The following is a 24493-nucleotide window of genomic DNA, read 5'->3' on the forward strand; positions in this document are numbered from 1 at the left end:
ATGCTGTAAAGCCCTGTAAGGCAAATTATGATTTGTGATATTGGGCTTTATAAATAAAAATTGAATTGAATTGAATTGAATGTCACCCTTGAAACCCTGTTCTTCATTCTGCAAATATATAAATATTGCAGTACTTTCATCAGTGGGCCTTAGGCTCAAGCACCATTGTGTTACTTCATGTGGTGTTAGTAAGTTAACTAACATTTATTTAGCCTAAATGAAAGTCTTTGAGATATTTACTTAAACTTTACATTACTGTTACATTTACATAACATAGTGTACTTACATCAAATCAAACAAATCAAAGTATACATAAATTATTTTTGTCTCAGATATTTTTTGTGTCATTTTAGGTAGTTCTTATCCAATGATTTGTGGTCAAGCGTTTGTTTTTCTGATAAGTTTGGTTTTAACAAAATACTTACAAAGTCTGATGTCATGATTGGGAAATATGCGCCACTCAGTGTGCTCATAATCAATGGTGCTTCTCACAGTTAGTCATATGGGTGTATGGGCAGGAATTTGATACTGCAGAGACTGCTACTGTAAGACTTTGGCTCCAAATGTCATCACCAGCGCAACTCTGCTATGGCTTCATTTTTGTTCAGTGGGAGGAGGTGGAGACCTGTCATCCATCTTTTTAACAGTCTATAGTTGTATTAGAGGTTAGACACATAGGATGTGTTTGGTCATATGGGTTGAAGGAGTTACTGTTGGTATGTGTGTGATTATAAGTGCATGCAAAACACTGCGCTATCAGTGAACAAATGATAAATAATGAGAACAAGAGCAAAGTGTGAGTTCAGCCAAGCTGTTTTTACTGACCATGCCAAATAGATACAATCGATCCAGCCTTGAAGATTTACAGCGACACACAGCTACAGCAAGTACAAACCCCATATAACGACTCCCCGCTTACAGTGCAAACATTTTTGACATTTCAATCAAGTCAGTATGACTCAACAAATCAAGCAAATTTCATCATTCTGTTTAATCATTTAGGTTTACATTCCCTCGAAATAATCATAAATTGACAATCAGAGCACAGTGACACATGCCAAAGCAAAGTGAGACCGCTGGTTAGCCACAAAACCCAAACTCATCCCTTCAAAACCAAATTTCTCCTAATTCTGAACTGCTGTCACTCACTATCTTGCCTCCTTGTGATGTTATTGTTGTTATATTGTATATATCCACTGTCTTTCATGTGTGCATATGTGCTTTTGAGTTGTGCTTAATGAAATAAGAGTGCAATCGGTGCTCTAAATCTAAACGCATGTCACTGATCTACAACTACACTACAATTTAAGTTTCACAAAGAGCCTGAAAACGGCACAATCCAGCAGAGCTTCATTGCATTTCAAGCTTTTTTTTTCTTTTACTCCCCTAGAGCACTGTAGAAAGAAACAAGAGCCTGATTCTTCATTTTATATTCAGACTGTGAGATTCACTGAGTTCACGCAGACGTCCCCAGACAGACCCAACAATCCCAAAAAATGGTGCTGCAAAGAATTAACTTGAGAGCAGTGAATCTAGGGAAATGAGTTTTTATTTGTAATCTGGAAACAGCAGAAGCTCATGTGTTGTGTCCTGTTTATGTGTACTGACTGGTAAGTATCCTGTAAATCGGGGATTGAATAAGCCTGGGAGTCTTAGCTTTGAATTGTTGTTGGTTGTGACTGACTATACAGCTGCTTAACTGCATCGTGCCCATTTTTTTTAACCACATCTCACATTTTTTATGTTTGACTTGGTAACAATTTAGGTTACAACTCCCTTTTCCATAGTTTCAGTCTAATTGGATATAAACGGTGTAATTGGCTGTGTTACTGCATTCAACTTCTGATTATCCAGAAAAGCACAGCTTGCTCAACAATGCAAAAATATGCAGGCAGTTATAATTTCCTGTTTCCTGACTGAAGTAACTGCAGTAATGAGAGCTGTGATTTAAATTGTTATCTCCTCCTGCTTTGGCGCAGCTTTCATTCCTCACCAAACACCCATTGCTGCCCCTCTTTGAAAAATGTGAAATGTTTGTTTTGATGCCACCCCACCCACACCCACTTTCCTTTAGAAAAAAAAGAAAGATTTCTTTTTAAATTTCAACACCAAGAGTTGGCTAAACTTTGTACAGCTTGTTCAGAATTGTTAGAGCATACATCAAATATGAAAACTCGGCTTTTCCTTTTGTTCGATTTGCTTTTGAGTTCTTTTTTTCTTCCCTGCACTGTTTCATTCCTTTTTTTTTTTTACCGACTCAAAAAACTCTAGTCCTGCTCTTTCTCGCTCTTCTTCTTCTCCGCTCATCTACCGGCAGGCTTCCTCCTTCATCTCCTTGTTCTTCCTCACTTCTTCTGCGTGTTTGTCCTGCCAGACAAACACAGAGACATAGCAACATCAGAGTCATTAGCATTCATGAATATATTAGCATTAATGAGGGAGATGCCAGCAGAACAAGGCAGCGACTGCTCCTACAGATTTGAACAGGGGAATGATTGGGAGTTGGGAGAGCGAAAAACTCTTTTCCACCTCATTTAATATTCATGATTACTGATCAAGCTTGTGAACAATATTAAAATAGAAATGCAAAGCCAGTTGATGTGACACTGATGGCTTGCCTCATTTACACACAACAAAACATACAATGCAAAACAGTGCTGGTTACAGAAAAGGTTGGAATGTAGCTAGTGAGTTTTAGAGTTGCTGGTAGGCAGATTTTTAAGCAGTTAGCCTAGCTAAGCCTAAGGATTGGAGACTGAGAAAACAGATAGCCTGGCTGTCTCGCAAATAAAAAAAACAACAACAACTACCTAAACCTCTTAAACAGACTAATAAATGCCTGGTTCAGACTACACAACAGTTTTGTCTGTTCCGACCGTCACTATGTCACAGCAATTGTGGACTCACAAAGTCTTGCCGTGACTACACACTTGTGATAAGTAAAAGCCCCGCCAGTATTTTTTTTAAATTTTATTTCTTTATATCCTCCATTATGAAGAAACAAAATTCTTTGCTAGCTTGATGGCAGTTTCTCTGCTATTTCACACCATGATTTTCCCCTTTTTACTCTGTCGTGGTAACATCCCTAGAGGAAATATCAAAAAGGCTGGGGTGTTGTTGCCACACAGTTGTCCACAGCAGCAGATTGCTCTGTGCTTCTATTGGTCAAAGTGATGGCTGTGATAGGAGAAGTCATGGGGGACAAAAAGAAAATCAACCATGCTAGACTTTCTGTCAGGACATCATGAGGCATCCCAGATGCAGCGTCGGTTGTTGTCTACTATGACACACTACATAAGATAAAACGATGGTTTATCGCATATAACACTCATTGTTGTTCAAAATCTGAACTGACGCCTTTACGACACCGTGTACAGTTATAATCGTGCTGATATTGTACAGTCTGAACCCGGGATAAGACACTGGAACATGTTTGTTTAAACACAGACACAGAAATAGAAAATTGACGCTACACTAAGCTGCGGCTCTAGCTCCATACTTACTGCACAGACATGAAAGTGGTATCGATCATCTCATCTAACTGTTGTACAGACCTGCAATAAGCATATTTCTTAAATTGTTGGGCTATTTCTTTAATAGCACCTCGATTGCACTGCTAGTGCACAACAATCAATTTTGCACATCTGAGTTGGCAGAAGAAATGTTGGTATTGTACATTTTTGCAAACCATGGATACGTTACATTTGTACATTATTATCACACCTTATAGGATTTTGCGAACTGTTTTTGGCATTGTTGTGGCCTGATGCCTGATTTCACAGCAGCTTTTCTTAAAGTTGTGATAAATATTGCGATGTTTATGTGGAGCAAGTGAAAAATTGCAAAAATTGTTGGGATGCTGTCATGGATTGCATGCCTATGATTATTATGAGCTTTCACTGTTTCCCACTTAATTAGAATCTATGAATCTATGGTATGAGGTTGGGGGGGGGGTCAGCAGCTGACACTGACGAAAAAGCCATCCTTTCACACTGGCATGATACATGACCGGTTGCCTTGTGTAATGGTGTCTGACGGCATCAGGGGGAAACACAGTGGGACAACAAATGGGGTGAAAATCCAGGTAGGGTGGGTGGGACGGGTGGTGGATAGGTCCAACAACCCCCGACGTTCACTCGGGAGGTTGGTGTTCACTTCCCATAAGACTGTAAAGCCAAACCTTGTTCTTTTTTTACTAAACCCAACCATGTGCATGAGTTGGCTAAACAGAACCATGTGCGTTGTTGGTGAATGAAAAAAAAATGTCAATTTGCTGTGAAAATAGAGGTGTATTTTGATAACAGACAGAGAGGCTGAAGTTGACACAGCGTCCCAGAACGTCAGCAACCAACGTACCCAGGGTACCTTGCACGTCGTATCCCAATGTGAATAGTCCATGACCAAACGTCAATATGTGAAGAGGTCGGAAAGAGAATGTGTTGGATCGCTGTGGATCAGCTGTCAACCAAAATTGTTTTTAGTGTATATGGGTGGATTATTTTAAAGTGTGAGACCTTGAGTTTGAGAACAAAACCCATCCTTTGAGCTGAACAGTACCTTCTCCTGCAGCCTCTCCAGCATGGCAGCCAGCAGGGCCTCCCTGTTCTCCTTGTTGGCCTCCATCTTCTGCTCAAGTTTCTCCTTGGCGTTCTTGATGAAGTTATTGTTCTCCTCGAAGGCCTTTTGGATCACTTCGCGCTCGTGCTCCCTTTTCTCTGCCAGGTGCTTCAGCAGCTCCGCCTCCTGGCACTAGAGGGAGACAATGGGCACTGAAGGTAAGTTAACTGTAAATGAGAGAGAAGAGGTATTAAGGAAGAAGACACATAAATGTAATCAATGAAATATTTGTATTTGTAGTTTGCAGAGTTCCCACAGAACACTCCCACACAAGGACGTGCACCATTAACAGAGGGTTATGTTTCGGGTAAGGTTATGGTCTTTTAAGCTTTGAGTGGGTTTGTCTTCAGCTGAGTCTGTGACCTGCAGACAAAAACCCTCTTCATTAGTGCTGAGATACAGACATTTGTCACCTCAGAAAGTGTGTTGCTAAGATCAAAAATACAGGCCAAACATCTATTTGCATGTAAATGAAATCCAGTGCTCCCTCTCTGAGAGCAAAAAGGACACAGTGTATGTTTGTAAAGATAAGTTTATATTGGGTGTGTGCCATTTGTATGATTTGCAGTAGTTGTGACCACTGCCTCAGGAAGCAGTAAGTCATTTTTATTACTGCTGCTCTCAGCAGCTAACTATTAAGTTTTTAATACCATACTAGAAATGCAAGAAGTAGAAATTATGTTATTGTCCTTTTAAGTCTCTTTTTTAAAAAAAAAAAAAGTCTCCAAATCTGAAGTATTTCTATCATTGAATATTCACTACTAAAAACATATTTAAGTATTACTTATTAAGAGTTAAGCACTCAGCAGGCTTTATCTTGCACCCAGCACGGCGCAGCAAATCTATCATTAGTAGTTTCAGACCAGTGCAGTTGTCATGCTAATGGCCAGCGCCCACATTGTATAAGTAGCAAATGTACTTTGGACGCAAGTATAGGCTTAAAATGAGGTGTGGTCAGGGACGTTGTTGGCCTGTTGCTATTTTGAGTCAGCACAAAGTGATTGTGCCATTGACCAACAAAAGCCTGGTCCAAATCCAGAATGGTGCGGTATTTTCCTTGCAATCTAAAGGTACATTTTTCGGTTAGTAAGATGCACCTATACATAGGTGGGTTCACAACATGCTTACACTCTGCTTGTTACACACAGGAACAAGCTGATGGGTTGTAGGTGGGTGAAATAATACATCATTAATGAGGAAAATTTGAATGGCGCATAAAATGTGAACGTAGGCAGAGGTCAGAGCAGAGTTGCAGAGCTGCTGTCTGACTCCACATTAAGAGAGATGCTGTGTGTATTTACACACAAGGAGCAGTGTAACTTCACTGATTATATCAGGAGACAAAAGTTAAGTTCTGTTTCCTCTGTCAAGATTGTAACTATGGTTTTTAGTTTTGCTGCTTAAATTTAATCCCATCACAATGCTGACCGGAATATTTGGGTTTTTTTTTTCAGTTACAAGGCTTTCAAAATGTTACTGAATGATCTATAAATGCATTTCCACCAAATATTGAAATAATAAAGGGTCTCAATGAAATATGTGCAGCGTCAGATGTTTCGTGTGAATTGTCTAATGACTAGAGCTGTTTACTTCCTGGTTGGACGATGAGAAGAGGATTGCCACATAAAAGCTCCCAATCAAAAGGTTAGTAAAGTATGTTAGCATAAAGATAGGACAGAGATTTTTGGTATGCATTATTTTCAAAGTGTCTAGTATTGATATATGCATTTGCAGTTACCCAACTTTGTTCAGTGGGGGCATAGAACTAGTGAACATGTTGACCGCAACAATAGTGACCTTCTAAATGTACATGTCTTTATCCATTGTTCTTGTTGTACCTAACTTTCTACTCTTCTTTTCTTTATTTCAGGTTCACTTTGAGTGAAGTTTTGGATATGTGGGATCTTGGTGATGGCCCAGACAATGCATACAACCTTACAGTTGTCCCTCAAAATAAAAAAAGATGCTGTCTTCAGTGATTATGATAGTGATAGATATAGACTTTGAGGGGGACACAGGCCATTTGCCAGCCAGGCTTTTGAATACATATGTTAAACTTATGCAAACAGTTCATGTGAGGAACAACTTCATCAGAGATTATGACCTCCCCCTCCAGCATGTTCCCATTCCAAAGTTGTCGAATACCACTACTTTGTCAGTGATTTCAGCATCAGACATGACACCTGATGCCAAAGCCACCTATCATGTCAGTATGATGCGCTGCCTGGCAGTATCAGTATGTAACAGGGCTGGCTGTAACCTTTGGTGTTTTTATGATACACCGCTGGTCAGCCAGATGGCACTTGTCTGGGCGGTATGAAAGGCTGCTGGATGGGGTCAGGTTGAAACGCTGCTGGTAACGGTGTAATAAAAAGAGCAGGAAAGTCCATACAGGGTGGGTAGGAGGGGAGGTGGATGGGTCCAACAAACCCTGGACTCTCACCCAGGACCTTAAGCTGCGTTTCCATCGAGCAGTACGCTACGGTTCAGTTCAGTATGCTTTTTTTCCGTTTCCACAACGAAAAGTTGTGGATGGTACCAATGGAACCGTTCCGTACCTTTACCGTTTTTGGTACCCCTTCTGTTGGGGTATATAGCGCACAGATCTGGTACTAAAAGGTGGAGCTGTGAACACTGCAATCCGTTGATTGATCAGTAGTGGATGGTCACTCTGGTCAGGGCTGAGCTGTGGCTGGTTTTGAGGCAGAAGCCACTGTTAATATATCATGGAGAGTTTTATTAGTAGATTATAACTATAAAATTATAGGATGTTTTGCTGCCTCTCACAGCATCTGGAGTCAGAGAAAAAAAAACTTAATTCACTAGGCCAACTGCCGTGGAACATGGTGGAACATTAACTTGTAATGTTACTCAATGCACAAGCTGACGACATGACTCAATCAACACACCTTCAGTATTCCATATGACAACTTTGACCATTACTTAAGTTTTTATATGACATACACCTTTAGAAATGAGTGGATCTTCAAGCGTTTATTTGTATTCATTTTGGCCGGATTATGTGAACTGCATATATTCTAATCCTCACTCTGAAAAGAAAAAAAAAAAAAAAGGGTCACGTAGCATCGAGCTACGGCAACACTAAACCCCGGAGCTTGCCTGAGAAGGACTAAGTGCACAAACCCGCTATTTTTTAACTTCCCATTTCCCTCACATTTAAGAGTACTGTTTTAGCTTCTCTGCACTGGCTCCCTGTAAAATCCAGAATTGAATTGAAAATCCTACTCCTAACTTACAAAGCTTTAAATGGTCAGGCTCCTTCATATCTTAGAGAGCTCATAGTAATAGTAATAGTAATATCCCACCAGAACACTGAGAATGCAGGGTTACTCGTGGTCCCTTAATTAAGTCACCAAAAGTAGATCAGGAGCCAGAGCCTAGGCCCTAGTTAGGCTGACTTAGGCCTAGTCTGCTGGGGGACCTACTATAATACACCAAGCAACTTCTCTCCTTCTCTCCTTCTCTCTCCCTCTCTTTCTCTCCTTTGCTAACGCTCATGTCCTGTTACTGCATCTTGCTAACTTGGCTGTACTGCATGTCACTAACTCGGCTTTTTGTCCGGAGCCTTTTCTGGATCACTGTCTCTCAGGTTAACTTCTTTCACAGCAGTGCCTGGATAGTGTGACTCGTGTGGTTCTGCTGCTGCCGTGGTCCTGCCAGATGCCTCCTGCTGCTGCTGTTATCATTAGTCATACTTCTACTGTTATTATACACATATGATTATTGTCACATATGTATACTGCCAGATATTAATATATACTTTCAACATATTGTACCACAATAGCAGTAATTAGAATTATAATATTACTATAATTGATATTGTTGTAAGCTACTGTCATTACCGTCTGTCCTGCATCTCTCTATCTCTGTCTCTCTTTCTGTCTCATGTGTCACACGGATTACTGTTAATTTATCATGTTGATCTGCTCTGTACGATAGCTATTGCACGTCTGTCTGTCCTGGAAGAGGGATCCCTCCTCAGTTGCTCTTCCTGAGGTTTCTACCATTTTTTTCCCCTTTAAAGGTTTCTTTGGGGGAGTTTTTCCTTATCTGCTGTGAGGGTCCAAAGGACAGAGGGATGTTGTATGCTGTAAAGCCCTGTGAGGCAAATTGTGATTTGTGATATTGGGCTTTATAAATGAAATTGATTGATTGATTGATTGATTGCAGTGTCTAGGGTCTAGGTACTAGTGATGGCCAAATGAAGCCTCATGAAGCATTTTCTTTATTTTTTGGGCCCATTAGATTCAATTCAATTCAATTCAATTCAATTCAATTCAATTTTATTTATAAAGCCCAATATCACAAATCACAATTTGCCTCACAGGGCTTTACAGCATACGACATCCCTCTGTCCTTATGACCCTCACAGCGGATAAGGAAAAACTCCCCAAAAAACCCTTTAACGGGGGAAAAAAACGGTAGAAACCTCAGGAAGAGCAACTGAGGAGGGATCCCTCTTCCAGGACGGACAGACGTGCAATAGATGTCGTACAGAACAGATCAGCATAACAAATTAACATGACACAATGAGACAGAGAAAGAGAGAGAGAGAGAGAGAGAGAGAGAGAGAGAGAGAGAGAGAGATGCAGGTAATGACAGTAGCTTACAACAACATTATTGAAAGTAATAATATTATAGTTATAGTTCTGGCTACTGCGGTACAATATGTTGAAAGTATGTATTAATATCTGGCAGTATACAAGTGTGACAATAGTCATATGTGTATAATAACAGTAGAAGTATGACTAATGACTAATGATGGCAGCAGCAGCAGGAGGCATCTGGCAGGACCACGGCAGCAGCACAACCACACACGTCACGCTGTCCAGGCACCGCTGTGATATGAGTTAATCTGAGAGACAGTGGAGCACAAAGGCTCCGGAGAAGAAGCCGAGTTAGTGACATCCAGAATGGCCGAGTTAGCAAGATGCAGTAATAGAATACGAGAGAGAGAAGGAGAGAAGGGGCCCGGTGTATTATAGGGCGGTCCTCCGGCAGACTAGGCCTAAGTCAGCCTAACTAGGGGCTGGTACAGGGCAAGCCTGCACCAGCCCTAACTATAAGCTTTATCAAAGAGGAAAGTCTTAAGTCTAGTCTTAAATGTGGAGACGGTGTCTGCCTCCCGGACCGTAACAGGAAGATGATTCCACAGGAGAGGAGCCTGATAGCTGAAGGCTCTGGCTCCTGATCTACTTTTGGAGACTTTAGGGACCACAAGTAACCCTGCGTTCTCAGAGCGCAGAGTTCTGGTGGGATAATAAGGCACTATGAGCTCTCTAAGATATGACAGAGCTTGACCATTTAGAGCTTTATAAGTTAACAGTAGGATTTTAAAACTGGAATCAATGAAATCTCCTTGCACAGCCACAGATCGTCAGGTGCTGGTAGGAAGCAGGAACGTGAGTCATAAGATATGCAAAAAAATTCCTCCGCACACTGACATGGACTTTACTATTGAAATTTAATGAAGGGAACAACGCGTTTCGCGTTTAGCGTCATCAGGTTCACCTTATCAGGTCTGACCTAAGCATTCTCAGGTGTGTTTAAATGCTTGCTGGTCACATGACCCATTTCGTTTTTTCTTTTTTTCTTTTTTCTCTTTTTTTCTCTTTGTCTAAGCAAGACTCAAAAAATACAAAAACAATACAATTACATACATCATGAAGTTGAAAAAATATGCATCAACCATGGTATAAGTTAAAAACATAAGAATTTCAATGCATGAATAACCCAGTCTACTTACACAATATTACACAAAGCGAGGATAAGAGGTAGAATTACTACACAGAGGCACCATATGAATAATATACATTGATAATATATATCCTGCAATTCTATCCTTTACTCACTACTCCCAGATAGTGCAGGCTCGACTTTCCTTACATAGGACAGTACAGTTTTCTTAAGCTTTCTTTTATGTATCCTACAGGGCAAAAAAGAAACAAAAACAGGTTAAAGAAAACAACTCAAATCCTGTGAATCATTCATTCCAAAAGGTTCAACAGTAGACAGTTCATTAATCCAAAACGCTTCCCTTCTCAGGAGCTGCTTAATGATGTTCCCCCCTCTCGGATTAGGCAACACTCTTTCAATTCCAATGAATCTAAGGGAAGCTGTAGAACCATGATTTTTATCTTTATAATGTCTTGCGATGGCGTAATCAAAATTATTATTTCTGATTGCCGCTTTGTGCTCAGCAATCCTCAACTTCAGATTACGCTTTGTTTGACCAACATACATCAAGCCACATGGGCAAATAAGCACATAAATTACATGAGTGGAAAGACAATTGATAAATTCTTTTACATTATATTTCTTTCCGGAATGGGGATGATTAAATGTTTTTGTATCAAATGTATTGGCACAATGTGCACATTTTCCACATCTATAATTTCCATAAACTTGCTGAGAAAGCCAGTTGGTTTGTTTTAGTTCACTATACATGGAACTGACAACAATGTCTCTCACATTTCTGCCTCTCTTGAAACAAAATAGAGGTCTGGAGGCAGATAGATGGTTTAGGCTCGGGTCACATTCTAGTACTTTCCAATGTCTATTGATAATTTGTTTGACTTGCCTCGAAACTGTAGAATATTCTGACACAAAGGTGGTTCTGTTTACATTTTCATGCTGAGAAGGTGGAGGGTAAAGGGTAGGATTTTAAATTCAATTCTGGATTTTACAGGGAGCCAGTGCAGAGAAGCTAAAACAGGAGAAATATGATCTCGTTTCTTAGTTCCTGTTAGTACACGTGCTGCTGCATTCTGAATTAGCTGGAGAGTTTTTAAGGACTTACTAGAGCTACCTGATAATAGAGAGTTACAGTAATCCAGCCTAGCATCAGGTTTAAAGACTTGGTTTAAAGAGAGAGGCTCAAAGAATGACAATTCAATGTGCTTTCAACCTTTTGTTGAACAAAAAGCACCATCTAGTAGGCTCATAAAATAAAGAAAATGCTTCCTGAGGCTTCATTTGGCCATCACTACTAGGTACAATGTCTGAAGGGTTACTTTTGATTCCAAAGGTACCATACGTAAAGTGTTTGTTGGAAACGCAGCTTTAGTGTTCACTTCCCGTGTGCCAAACCAAGATGTTTTTTTCTAAACCCAATCGAGTTTTTGTTGACATCCTGGGGTTGGTAGTGCATCCTGAGTCATCACAGCATATGCAGAAGGATACCTACCACATCATATGTAAATGTAAAAGGCGACTGACAAAGCGATGATATATGTAGTTTTTTGATATGTAAAATAGTCACTCTAGAATGTGATAGAGCATTCTAATAGCCATGCTGGGGACTGCCAGTGACAGAGTTTTTATTGTATGTGTTCATAACTGAGCTGGGATATATATGAATTTTGGTGGCTGCATTGGAGATGATGTTAATTTGGTCAACAAATGGTAGATACAACACATTATCCCACTCGTTACAATTGTGACCAAACATTAAACACAAGTTTTCACCTACTTTTCCATGAGAATTAAAAAACAGAAAATGATTATTTTAAAGGTTTACCAGTGACAAATTATTTGGATACTTTGTCTGAGAAAAATTTGGGATGAAATGGGTTAAATGACCCATGATATTTGCTGCAGTAACATTACTGTTTAAAATGCACTTGCACCATACACCTTAGACAATGAGCTACATATCGTTTAAATAACGCCCATAAACTTTGCTACTCTGGATCATCAGGATTATCATAGTGTGATTTCATTGACATAACCTATTTCAAATGAAGCCCCGCCCACAGCAAACTAGTGAAAATCGTACAGAGAAAAGAAGAAACATATAAATCTGTTATGTGAAAGAGCCATACCTGTTTTGATTATAGAATAAAGTGTTGTTATGGGGAAGCCTCCGACTTATAGTAGGAAGCAGATTCAGAAAATCTATTTCCAGGATCTTTAAGACACTTAATAAACAAATGATTATTAATGACACCATGTGATGTTGCAGGTGTTGTGTGACCGTTGTGTTGCAGGACATATTCTCCTCGTGGCCATAATTCCTCTCTTCTCCCCCCTCCCCCCTCTCTCTTTCCACCATCCTCTTTGCTTGATGAATATGAGCCATTGTGAGTGTGTCCTTTCATGATTGCCCTTGTACTTTCATGTCCCTCTTTTCATCTTCCCACCCTCCCTCTGCTTGTGCTTCCTCCCTTCCTGTCCATCAACTCCAACACTCCCTCCCTCTTTCCTTTTATCCATTTCCACCCTTTTTTCCTCCTGAGTGTATAAATCACACTGCCCACAAAGAGTGTTGTCAGATGTTTGAAAATGCCTGAATGAGCCACAAATAGCTAAGTTTAGGGTTACACTTTAGGGTTAGGGCCTGTCTGGTTGGGTTTCTTTTGGGTATGATGATATAAAAACCCCACCCCTTCTCCCCTTCCCTCACCTTTCGCCTCTCCTCGGCAGCCTCCAGTTTCTTCTGGATCTCCTCCAGGGACGGGTCGCGGCGCTGCGGCATGGATGCATTGAGCTCTGGCACTCCGTCAAAGGACGGGGGTTTGAGGATGACCTCGAAGGCCTGGCCAGATGTCCGCTTGTTCAGCTCAATTACCTCCACATCTTTGATGACGCACCATCCCAGGTCCACTGCATCTGTGGTGTTGGATCATGAACATATCTATTTTATTCATTCACAACAAATTTTTAATACAGGAAAAGACTTTAACACATAATCAGTGTTTACCTCCCTTCTACACATCTCTGCTTTAGAAAAACTGTTTCCTAAAATGACTAGTACTTATATTGGCTATAGTACTGCATATTTCTCCTTGTATGATTGTTAGCAGTCGTGTGACTGTGATTTGTTTTCACCTTCTGCCTTGTATGTGGGTTTGTCTGCAGTCTGCGGGTTCAGGCAGGCACAGAAGAGAGACACCAGGGGGAGCTCTTTGACCTTCTCTTTGTAGGCTGAGGGCACACACACACACACACACACACACACACACACACACACACGTTCTGTTATGCTTGACATTGTGTTGACTCAAACTAAATGTTGAACAAGTATTCAAAGACTGATGATGTAATTCTCATTCTCAGTCACTAGTCATTCTTATTATGTTATTATGATAGTCATAATAATGACAAGATACATGATTCAGATCATAAAAGTGCAGTCTTGTTTTCATTCCCACGGTGAAATCATGAGCAGTATATTCAGTAAAGGAGGGGAGCTGCAAGGCGAATGACTTTGTGGTGCGACTGCATTTACCTGCCAGAGTCATCGTCTCACTGTGTGTTTCACTCTCCAGGGATGGTAAAGATCCTTCTCAGTCTGTCACAGAGACATATGCAGACACAAAGGGGAAGGACTGAATGAATATTCAAAGGTCATATAATGAATGTGAGAAGCAGTAGCTAAGAAGAGAATTTACAGGACCGCAAGCTGCAGAACACTTTGTGTAAGCACCTCCCATTGAAACAGTGAGAGAGCAGCCCTGTACCAAAGAATAAATGTGGGCCCAAACAGAGGATAAGTCTTGCCAAGGACAGTTTGTCGGTCTGAATACATTGATGGGCTGGGAAAACCAAACCAGAAAAACAAACAACTAATAAATAACAAGAAATCATCAAGCACATGGTAAGCCGAGGTCCATGAGACATCATCAACTTGTTCACATGTGCACAAAAATAGCCCATGCTTCCATTAATAGGAGATTTCAACAAACAAAGTTGACACAGTGCTTTAAATGTCCTTCAAGTGGAACATTGCAACACTTTCTGTGACTCGCGTTTCTGAAAAAAAAAAACAAGTTAAATCAGCACATCATCGAAAAAAATGTTTAAAATTACATCTTTTGCATATCCTTCGTTGAACAATTTAGAATCTATGGAAACGCAAATATCATTCATTTAAAAGTTTAATACTATAGACAAAAATGTCTCCTACTTCAAAGTTTCCAATGAATGTGCAATTCTGTCCACTACTGTTATATGAATAGTGTTTTGTATAGTGAAGTAAGTGTGTCAAGTAGTGAAATGGGTGTGTCTTGTAATGAGTAGGTGTGTCTTGAAGTGAAGTAGGTGCTTAGTGTATTGAAGTGTGTGTGTCTTGTAGTGAAGTAAGTGTTTCACGTAGTAAATTGGGTGTTTTGTGTATTAATGTGAGTGTTTTGTGTGGTGAATTTTCTGTGTCTTGTAATGAAATGGGTGTGTCTCATAAGCCCCTTTTACACTGCCAGATTTTCGGCGAATGTTGGGTCATTTTGCCAGCAAACTGCGAGCGTTTAAACACACAGAGCCGGATTGCCGAGTTGATCCAAGGTGCCCAATTTTCTGCCTCGTAGGGTAGACATATTGGGGAACCTTTTTGGTTTAAAAAGAACGAGGTGCCTTTCAGCCACGGGAGGGGCTGCTGATGACTTGTGTGAGGAGCTGTTGATGACGCCACTGGCGGTGGATAAACAGGAAACAGCTTATAGCAGGAATGAGCCGCTACTGGCAAGAGGGAAACGCAAACCTGAAAGACACTGTAAAGATGAGCACCTGGGGAGACAAGGAACTGTGCGCTCTCCTTGCCCTCGCAAAGGAAGAGGCCATTAATCGTCAGATGACGGGGACGGTGAAGGATGGGCCGACTTATGACAGAGTTGCCGAAGGACTGACCAGCCGCGACTTCCCTCCCACGTCACTGTATACGTCACACGCTGAGCTACATGTTTTGTTACTTGCTCACGCCCCCCATTGCCCCAAAAAAGCCGCATTCTGTATAAACAAAAGTAGGTAGGCGGCATTTTGCTGCATTCCCCGATTTTGCTTTTATACTGCCAATGCTGAAAGAAGACTGATTGGGCTTTCCTGCACATTTGCACAATTCCTGTTTAAAAAGGGCTATAATAAAGTAAATATTTTGTGTAGTGAAGTGGGTGTGTCTTGTAGTGCAGTGGGTGTGCCGTGTAGTTAAGTGGGTGGGTCTTGTACTGAAGTAAGTGTTTTGTGTCGTGATGTGGGTGTGTCTTGTAGTGAAGTGGGTATATCGTGTAGTAAAGTGAATGTTTTGTATAGTGAAGTAAGTGTTTCGTCTGTTTAAGTCAGTGTAAAGTGGGTGTGTCTTGTCATGAAGTAAGTGTGTCATATAATAAAGTGACTGTGTCGTGTACTGAAGTGTAATGAAGTGGGTTCAAAAGGCTTAAGGAAGGCAATTCAGTGTTCTTTCAAACTTGTGAAAAAGAAACCCGCCATCTAGTGGGTCCAGAAAATAAAGAAAATGGTTCATGAAGCTTCATTCTGGCCTTCACTAGTTATTAAGTCATGTGAGTCACATTAGTGCGATGTCCGAGGCATCTGTGTTGCAGTGGATCACAGCTGTGACACAAGTGGGAAATGCAGCAGTAAATCATTTAGAAGATACAAGAAATGAAGACGGAGGTATAAATAACGAAGTGAGGCATCAACCATGACAGCAGCCTGTTGAAAATGTACTTCAAACCTGTGTGATTAAAGCAAATACGTCTGTGTGATAACGACTGTGGCCTGTTAAACCTATCAGAGTTTACTCATTCATACTTGACCGAGGAGGGACTGAAATTCAAGAATGACTCAATTTAATTCAGACTTCAAATTAAACTGAATTACGATGAGAGACAGGATGCAATCCAAGCCAATCAAAAAGATGGTCACACATACATTTTCTGTTTGTTTTGTTCAATGAATATGACTTGTACCATTATTGCAAATAAATATTTATATTAATAAAAGCTGGACAGAACTTCCTCAATCATTGCTGCTCAGAGTTTAATCATATCAACGAACTCTCAGAAGTCTTGAATATATATTCTCCAATTAGCTGACAACAGATATTCATTTGAGAGTCCAGGAGTACCCTGTACAGTTTATTGACCTTTCCACAGCTGAGTGCACACAGTAATTAAGTTTTGCTTTAATTCTGGGATTCAGTATCATAATCACTCTCATCATGTGGACTCCCACAACAATCAGGAATTGAGGAAAAAGGCTGAGGAGTAATAACAGAGAGCAAATGAAGGATTGCACTTCATAAAATAATTTTCCACTACTGGCTGACATATCCCGGTGGTTCCTGATGTGGGCCTAATTTAATCAAACATCTGTGATGGAACCTGTCTGCCAGACATGTCCCACCTGCTCTTAACTACCTCCCTTTCATCTTCTGAGTTCTGAGTCTTCTGAGCACGGGTCACTCATACAGGAATATACAATAGTAGATCCTGTATTCTAATCACTCTGCCTACAGCTGACAGCCAAAGATACAAAGCACTACATTCAAAAAATAAACACTATTTTATGTGTTGTTCATTTGCATTGTTGCATACAGGACTTACAAATATTTTAACCTGAGGTAAAACTTAATGACAAAACAAAAGAGAGAAAAACTATTATAATGTATTTAAACCTGTAACAATGTATTTCTCCATTCTTGACCACAGCATCCATGGCACCAGTGGTGCCCCCAAGAGGGGGCCAGGGGGCTCCACCCAATACAATTGCTGGCCACCCCTGGTGAAAATAATTTGATGCCAACATACCTGTAGAGAGGCTGTGGTTAGCATGAAGGTAGTAATATCTTGTGAAACTAGACGACCTCAGGCATCCATCAGTACCAACCACATTGATATAGCTTGTCAGGGAGGGGCCAACAATGCTTTAAAGTTAAGGTTAAATCTGTCAAGGAAACAACTGGCACAGCCATTTTTAAAAGGGTCCCTTGAACTCTCACCTCAAGATATCTGAATGAAATTGGGTTCTATGGGAATCTCCCCTAAAGTTGAGAAGACTTCCCAGTAAATGTTTTGTTCCTTACAACCGATGTACTTCTTCAAATTAAAACTGTATCTTCTTCCTAAAGCTGTATCTTCTTTTTAAGGAAAAGGACAACCAGCTTATTTGAAGGACAGTGAATCACCTAAAATGTATAGACACATGACACATTAAAACAGGATTGTCATGGAACTTAAAATATTAACTGTACCCGTATAGTCTGTGCACATCAGATAATTAGTAACATCAACTGTAAAATAAGAATCCAAAGCACATCAGTATGCCATTATTTAATTCTCAAATTGGCATAGTTTTAAACTGACCTATACATTAAAACAAGTCAATTTCTAAAATTCAGTTATGAGTTTTGGTTTTGGTGTGCCACCGAAAGATTTTCAGTGGCCCCTTATGGCTAGCCTGGTGAAACCATCCTAATCTCGCCAGTTCATATTCTATTTCGGTCCGCAGATCAGTCTGGCCATGCAATCATTAAGGCGCATTCTGGCATCGGTTAAAGCTTACCGGGCCAATCACAACCGTTTATTACTTTGGAATAGGAGGGACAAGGAGTGGAGTGCATGCGTTTCGTAAACAACCAACATGGCTACTGATTTTGAAACTGCAATGGTAAATGTGTTGAACGAACTGGAATGTATATTTTCTTTAAAAGCAGAGCAAACGGCTGCACTGAAAGCCTTTATTGAGGATGTGTTTGCCGTCTTTCCTACGGGGTTTGGTAGAAGTTTAATTTACCAACTGGCTCCGTTGATTGGGAAAAAGATGGGACTCAGTGAAAACCCAGTGGCTATTGTTGTTTCTCCGCTAGCTGCTCTCATGGAGGAGCAGGTCAGGGAAGCCACCAAGCTGTGAATCACAGCCATGCAACTTGGAGTCCACAGTTAAGAGGAAATCCACAAAGACGGCAACCCTCTTTCCCAGACATGATCACAGCTCATCTCTGCTGCAGCTTGCTGGTCTGTTTACAGTGGCGTTGTGCTAGCCTACGTCACACATTTCGTTTACTCTGATTGGTTTTCTGTCTTTCCAATTGCGTGAAGGGGCACTTTGAGTGACAGCCGTTGATACTGCCCCTCGGGAATAGAGGAAATGTACACTTGCACCCTGGTGCAACAGGCTACTCCTCCTATGAAGAATTCTGGGGGGTGCCGTTGCATGGTGCTGAAAGACCAACATGCTAACTATATTATTAAGACAGTCACAGGTTTCTATGATCAGACTTAAGGAAGTGTTGGACATTTTGGGATATATGCCTGATAACTGAACCCCCACAGCTGATCCAGACACAGCCTTAGTACATGCTGCATTTGCTCTGCTGTGTGAGCTAGGGAAACTATAAAAGAGGGAAAGGTCGTGACATCAGTGACAGCATTCGAATTTTGCATTGGAGCCAGAGTTTGGTGTCAAGCATGGCAAATCACACTATAACCCATCATATGTGTTGAAAAATCCATCTACCAAATCAAAAAACACAAATTACATGATGCTGAGTTATGTAAATGTGTGCATTTGTTTTCCTTCTTATTGGTCTCCAAACAGATCATGCCTCTGTTCAGTCCAGCAACTGCATCTCAAGGCCCTGCTGGGTCCAAGATAGCTAACACTGCCTGCTAACAGCAGGCAGTATTGTAGCCTACGTGTATTTGATTACCAATAACTAACCAAACCTCAAACTGTCAATGATATTTCATAATATTCAGGAGGGCTCACTTTGTTAGCCAGCATTATTTCTGTTGAGTCGCCCTGCGATAATCTGGACTGTAAACATTAATCAGTAATAATCCTTGTGAAGGTGTGAAAGAAACAGACAGGAAGCTGAAGGGTTGGTGAGAGATAGCAAATGTTGCAGCCTCTCTAGCTTTATCATTGTTATAACTTATATGTTAACTACCTAATTAACATTAGATGATGAACATAAGTAAATATTTATTATGTTAGTCATCTAATTATATTTATTTTCAAATGGCAAGACATTAGCACACGGTAAAGTCCTAGTTTGGCAGATATTTACCTAACTGACAGGAAAATATCAATTAGTCCAGCCAGAATAATAATCAGAGCCATCAGACCTGCCCTGTTTGGTCATGTAACATTAGCTATCTTGGACCAAGCAGGGGCTTGAAACAGATCTGTGATCTGTGATCTGTGACAAGTAAAATGATCTGTGACAAGTAAAATGTGTCATTACCTGTACTCGTGATGAAGGATGGTTAAATGGATGGTTAAATTTAATCTGTTACAGTTGTGATAAAAAAATGATCTGAAGCTCAATTCTGAGGCTGTTCTGTAAATACTTTTCTCATAAGTAATAAATATTGCAATATCTGATCAATCCATATAAATTTCAGACTTAAAATAACAACTTCCGATTAGGCCCAACCCACTTTAGGTTTAACTCCATCCACAACAGACATAAACCCCGCCATTTCGAGTACAGATACAGATAATTTAGTTGGTTGAAAAGATACAGACACAGATACAGATAATGGTGAACTCGCTCATCCCTATTGGTATATTTATACATATATATATATATATATATATATATATAAGTAAAGCTAACTGCCTCCTGTCTTTTTGTGGAAAAAGTAATCACTGCAGGAAATGTTGCAATCTATCTATCTATCTATCTATCTATCTATCTATCTATCTTATACGATCCTATCCTGTCATTTTAAGCTGTCAGTCTTTCCACATTAAATGCCTGAGGAGCAGTGAGCTCCAGAGGGTGAGAGCAGTGTACTAATGAGACAACCTGTGACACAAGAATGAGAGACATCTCATTACAGTGTGGCGCACACACTCACCTGACCACCCTGACATGGCTCCCAGTGGGACCGACACACTCAAGGACACACACGTATGCTCTATAGACACATGCAACATAAATGTACAGATAACTTAAAATACATCACTGACTGCACACATACTCATCAGGCAGTGGATATGCTGCTTTGCTACCCTGTTGGAATGCACACACACACACACACACACACACACACACACACACACACACACACACACACACACACACACACACACACACAGCTGCCTCTGATCTAATGAAACCACCCAGGTTGCAGATCAATGCACTGCTTCCTGCAGGAATGAGACTGCTCCAGGGAGAGAGAGTAAACACAAGGACATTTGGGTAAGGTTGTTGGTATATGTGCAGTTAAATCAGTGAAGTTTTTCATTGTAGTATTTTATGACATTAATGGAATATTTCTCCCAGACGATCTCTGTCCCTCATGTCTGCTGAAGGTGGTATTTTTTCTTTAAGGTCTCGAAAACTTGGGCTACTATAGTCCATATTAAAGTAACAAAAACACATGGAGAATGATTCGTCTTTTTTTTTTTAAGATATTTTTTGGGGCTTTTTAGCCTTTAATGTATAGGACAGACAAGCGTGAAAGGGGGAGAGAGAGAGGGAGTGACATGCAGCAAAGGGCCACAGGCTGGAGTCAACTCTGGGCAAGAGCCTTGTACATGGGGCACCTGCTCTACCACTAAGCCACTGACACCCTGAGAATGATTTGTCTTTGTTGCATACTCATGTGTATTTTGTCACTCTTTACAGTAAATGTTGAATATTAAGGCAAAAGTTCAACATTTTGTGAAATAGGCTCATTTGCTTCCCTGCCAAGATTCAGATGTTGTGTCTTGTGTTTTTATGCCGAATATGATTTTATGTTCAGCAGTCAATTTTTGTAGCTTAGCATAAAGACTGGAAATAAGGGGAAACAGCTAGCCTGAGTCCATCCAGAGGTAACAAAATTCCTTTTCAGGCACCTCTAAAGCTTAACATGTTACATATCATTTGTTTAATCTGTACAAAAACTTGTCATTATTTGGGGTACCTGACTACATGTAATGTCTTTTCATCTCATTTATATAGAGGGCATCATTTTAGGGACTTAGAGCTCAGGGCTTCATATTTCAAAAAAGGGCAGGCCTCAGATAGGATAAGGGGATAATGCAAAACAAGAAGCATTGGTAAAACCTAGAGTGATAATGTAAGTAAAGAGTTATACCTCAGACTGTTAAAATAATGGACGTAGCTACTGTGATGTCACCCATTGCGTGGCTTTAAAGCCTTGAGTTGGGCATTTTGGCTGTACCCATCTTGGCTTTTTGGAGCCAGATGTGGCCATATTTGGGCAAGAGGGTGGAGCTGTGGAAGAGGGAAGAACAGATCTGACTGAGAAGCTGAGGACACTATTGGCAGACAGCCTGTCACTCAAAGAGACCCGCCCGTAATTATACATAACTTCAACCTGTTGTCATCCCAACTCATCACATATGGCTGCTTGGTCCATGCCTTCCAAGTCTACATATGAAGTGCTAGGCAACCTGCGTTTGTTGTTGACATTCTTGTTAAATGCATTGTGTCTTTTCAAAATACACTTCTGTTCTCATAGGGGTCTTTTTTAAAGCCACAGTGTGTAGGAATTTCTCCCATCTAACACTGAAATCATATATTGCATTCAAACGGATAGCGCACTCTAGCGCCTCACTGTTTCAAAGCTATGATAACATTGATGAAACCATGTCATCCGATACTTCATGGAGTATTCATTCAGGCTCCTACACAGACACACATGATGCGAGCTGGCAGACCCCCTCCTCACCATGCCGGCTGTGTTTACAACATAGGATTGTTGGGGCAGGTGTAAATCCAAACAAACCAATCACGTCTTGTCTTTTGATGACTGACAAGTGGCTCAACCTCACACACCTCATCCCTCTCCTCGCAACACTGCTAACAGCTGTCATGGCTAACAGTTAACAGCGGTGCTAACAGCACTAACAGCGGCGCTGGCTGCTAACAGCTGTTAGCGGCTACCTCGATGTTGACCCTCGTTTTTTGATGGCGGTCACGTTGCCTTTTTGATTCCCTTATGTGCTTTCTTGGCATCGAGGATTCCGTCTCCCATGATGTTGCATATGCATGATCCTGCATTATGCTCAAAGAGTGGGACTTTGTTTCAAATTTGCTGGGGTAGTAGCGAAGCGCCCCTTGCTCCTCCCCTTCAGCTTTTCAGTCACACAGTGCGAGCCTGACTTTCAAAGAAAACGCCGAAGGTGTGGCTGTATGTCCCTTGCTGGCAGATGTATTTTCAAGATGGCGAAACATTATGGAACCCCCCAGACGACTTACCCGCACAATGTACAAACAAATCCGAAATTCTCCTTTTACAGGAGTAAGTCAGATTATTGGCAGAGGTATAATAAACCAATGATGACATATTTATGAATGCAGACATCGATTTTTACCAACAAACAACTGAAAATGTTACACAATGTCCCTTTTTAAAATAATCTTACAAAATTGGTCGAACACTTAGTATTTACGTTTATTTCATTGTGCAACAAAAGCATGTGGATATGTTTGGAAAAAAAACGTCATGGTTTGGCTCAGCATTTACATTGGAAGTGAACACCAGGCTCCTAGGAGAACGGCAAAGGTTTGTTGGACCCATCCACCTCCAATCCCCCTATAGAGTCTTTTCAGCTCCTAATATAATGTCATTACTGGCAACGTTTCAAACCTATGTCTTTCGTCTGCGTAACATACCACTAAGACAGGTGCTGTCCGGCTGGCGCCATATCATAACACCACAAAAGGTTTCATCTGGCTGTGTAACAAACTGATGCCAACCAGAGGTGTATTATACCACTGTGAAAGGTGGCTTTTAGCATTGGTGTCTGATGCCAAAATCACTGACAATACAGTGGTATTTAATGAGTTCGGAATGAGAATGAGCTGGTAACTTAAAGCCTTCATAAAATGTAAATCGGTGAGTTATATAAAATTCACCCCTGTACAGTTGTCATGACTGTTAAAATTAGCTAAAGAGACAAAAAACATTTTTTGTTCCATGTTTATTTCTGCTGTAAAGTTGAGCATTTGAACAGATAACAGATATCAAGTTGTCTGAATGTAAATCATTTTCATTTTCACATACAGTGCACCTTGAGTGTTCTAGAAGAGTTTCATAGAATTCCAAATGAAAAAAGTTACTGTGTTTCAATGGGCACAGTATATGATTCATTACTTTTCATATTCTTGCAGGAATCCTTTACACCATCTTATGGTGTTCACACACCTCTGATTATTTCTACTAACATTTTAACTGCATTATACAAATTTCTTATAGGAATAACAGTTATAACAGACTCCAACTTCACAATACTAGATAGTATCAGCATTTGTTCAATTTATCCCATTACACCCATCTATAGTTTTATCTTTTTATGATCCATTTTGACTCAGTTGGTTATAGAGGTTTTACAAGGATTGCTTTTGCTGTTGTTCTGCCAGCTTTTCTTACCGCATACCTGCACTTGAAAAGGCACTATGCACACCGAATAATAAACCTGCAGTGTGGCAAAGCTAAAGACATAATAATAAAGACGAAATTAATACCAAAGACAAGACACTTTGCAGGTTCAAAACCAGACAGAAATATAAGACAAACAGTAACTTCTGTAACTATTTGTCTCAAATGTTTCTTCTTGTCTTACCTCTCTCTGTCCTCCTTTCTTTCCTGCTCTATTGTACACATACACACATGCAAACACACCTTTTCAGCATAAAACACGTAAACACGTCATTTCCTTCACCCACTCTATTTCTCTCTCCCCTTGCTAATAGCAAACACAAAGCTGCATGTGCACATATGGAAGATCAATAATAAATGACAGGTTACACACCTACAGTGTATGGGTACACTGAGTTCTCTCCCTCTCTCCCTCTTCCTCCTTCTCCTGTCAGCAGGAACCACTGCATCATCACTATCCTCACCCTCGCCCCATTACGCCCTACCAATACACACACACTCGCAAACACACACATACCGCGGCAACCTTCAGTTAACCATTAAAACACAGACTTGAGAACCCAAAATGAGCCAAGTAGAGTCCAGATATGTGCTGCTGTGTGTTTTGTGATGCAGACTCACCCCCCTCTGTCCCTGTCTTCTCTGCTGCTGCTGCTGCTGCTGCTGCTGCTGCTAGACCGGTGTCTACGGTTACCCCTGTCTGGCTGCACGGATACAGGCGCCGGGCAGCAGCATCAGCA

General features: G+C 40.7%; 1 protein-coding gene across 1 annotated transcript; it reads right to left on the reverse strand.

Annotated features, from left to right (window-relative positions):
• Nucleotides 1-802: 802 nt before the first annotated feature.
• stmn4 (stathmin-like 4) lies at nucleotides 803-24493 on the reverse strand. Its single transcript, XM_049590751.1, has 6 exons — nucleotides 24375-24493; nucleotides 13868-13930; nucleotides 13468-13563; nucleotides 13043-13248; nucleotides 4558-4749; nucleotides 803-2367 (listed from the first exon to the last, which is right to left on the reverse strand). Exons 2-6 carry the CDS (start codon nucleotides 13878-13880, stop codon nucleotides 2308-2310), a joined length of 567 nt encoding a protein of 188 aa, XP_049446708.1. The 5' UTR covers nucleotides 13881-13930; nucleotides 24375-24493; the 3' UTR covers nucleotides 803-2307.

Source organism: Epinephelus fuscoguttatus, linkage group LG11, assembly GCF_011397635.1.
Source record: "Epinephelus fuscoguttatus linkage group LG11, E.fuscoguttatus.final_Chr_v1".
In the NCBI taxonomy this organism is placed as follows: domain Eukaryota; kingdom Metazoa; phylum Chordata; class Actinopteri; order Perciformes; family Serranidae; genus Epinephelus; species Epinephelus fuscoguttatus.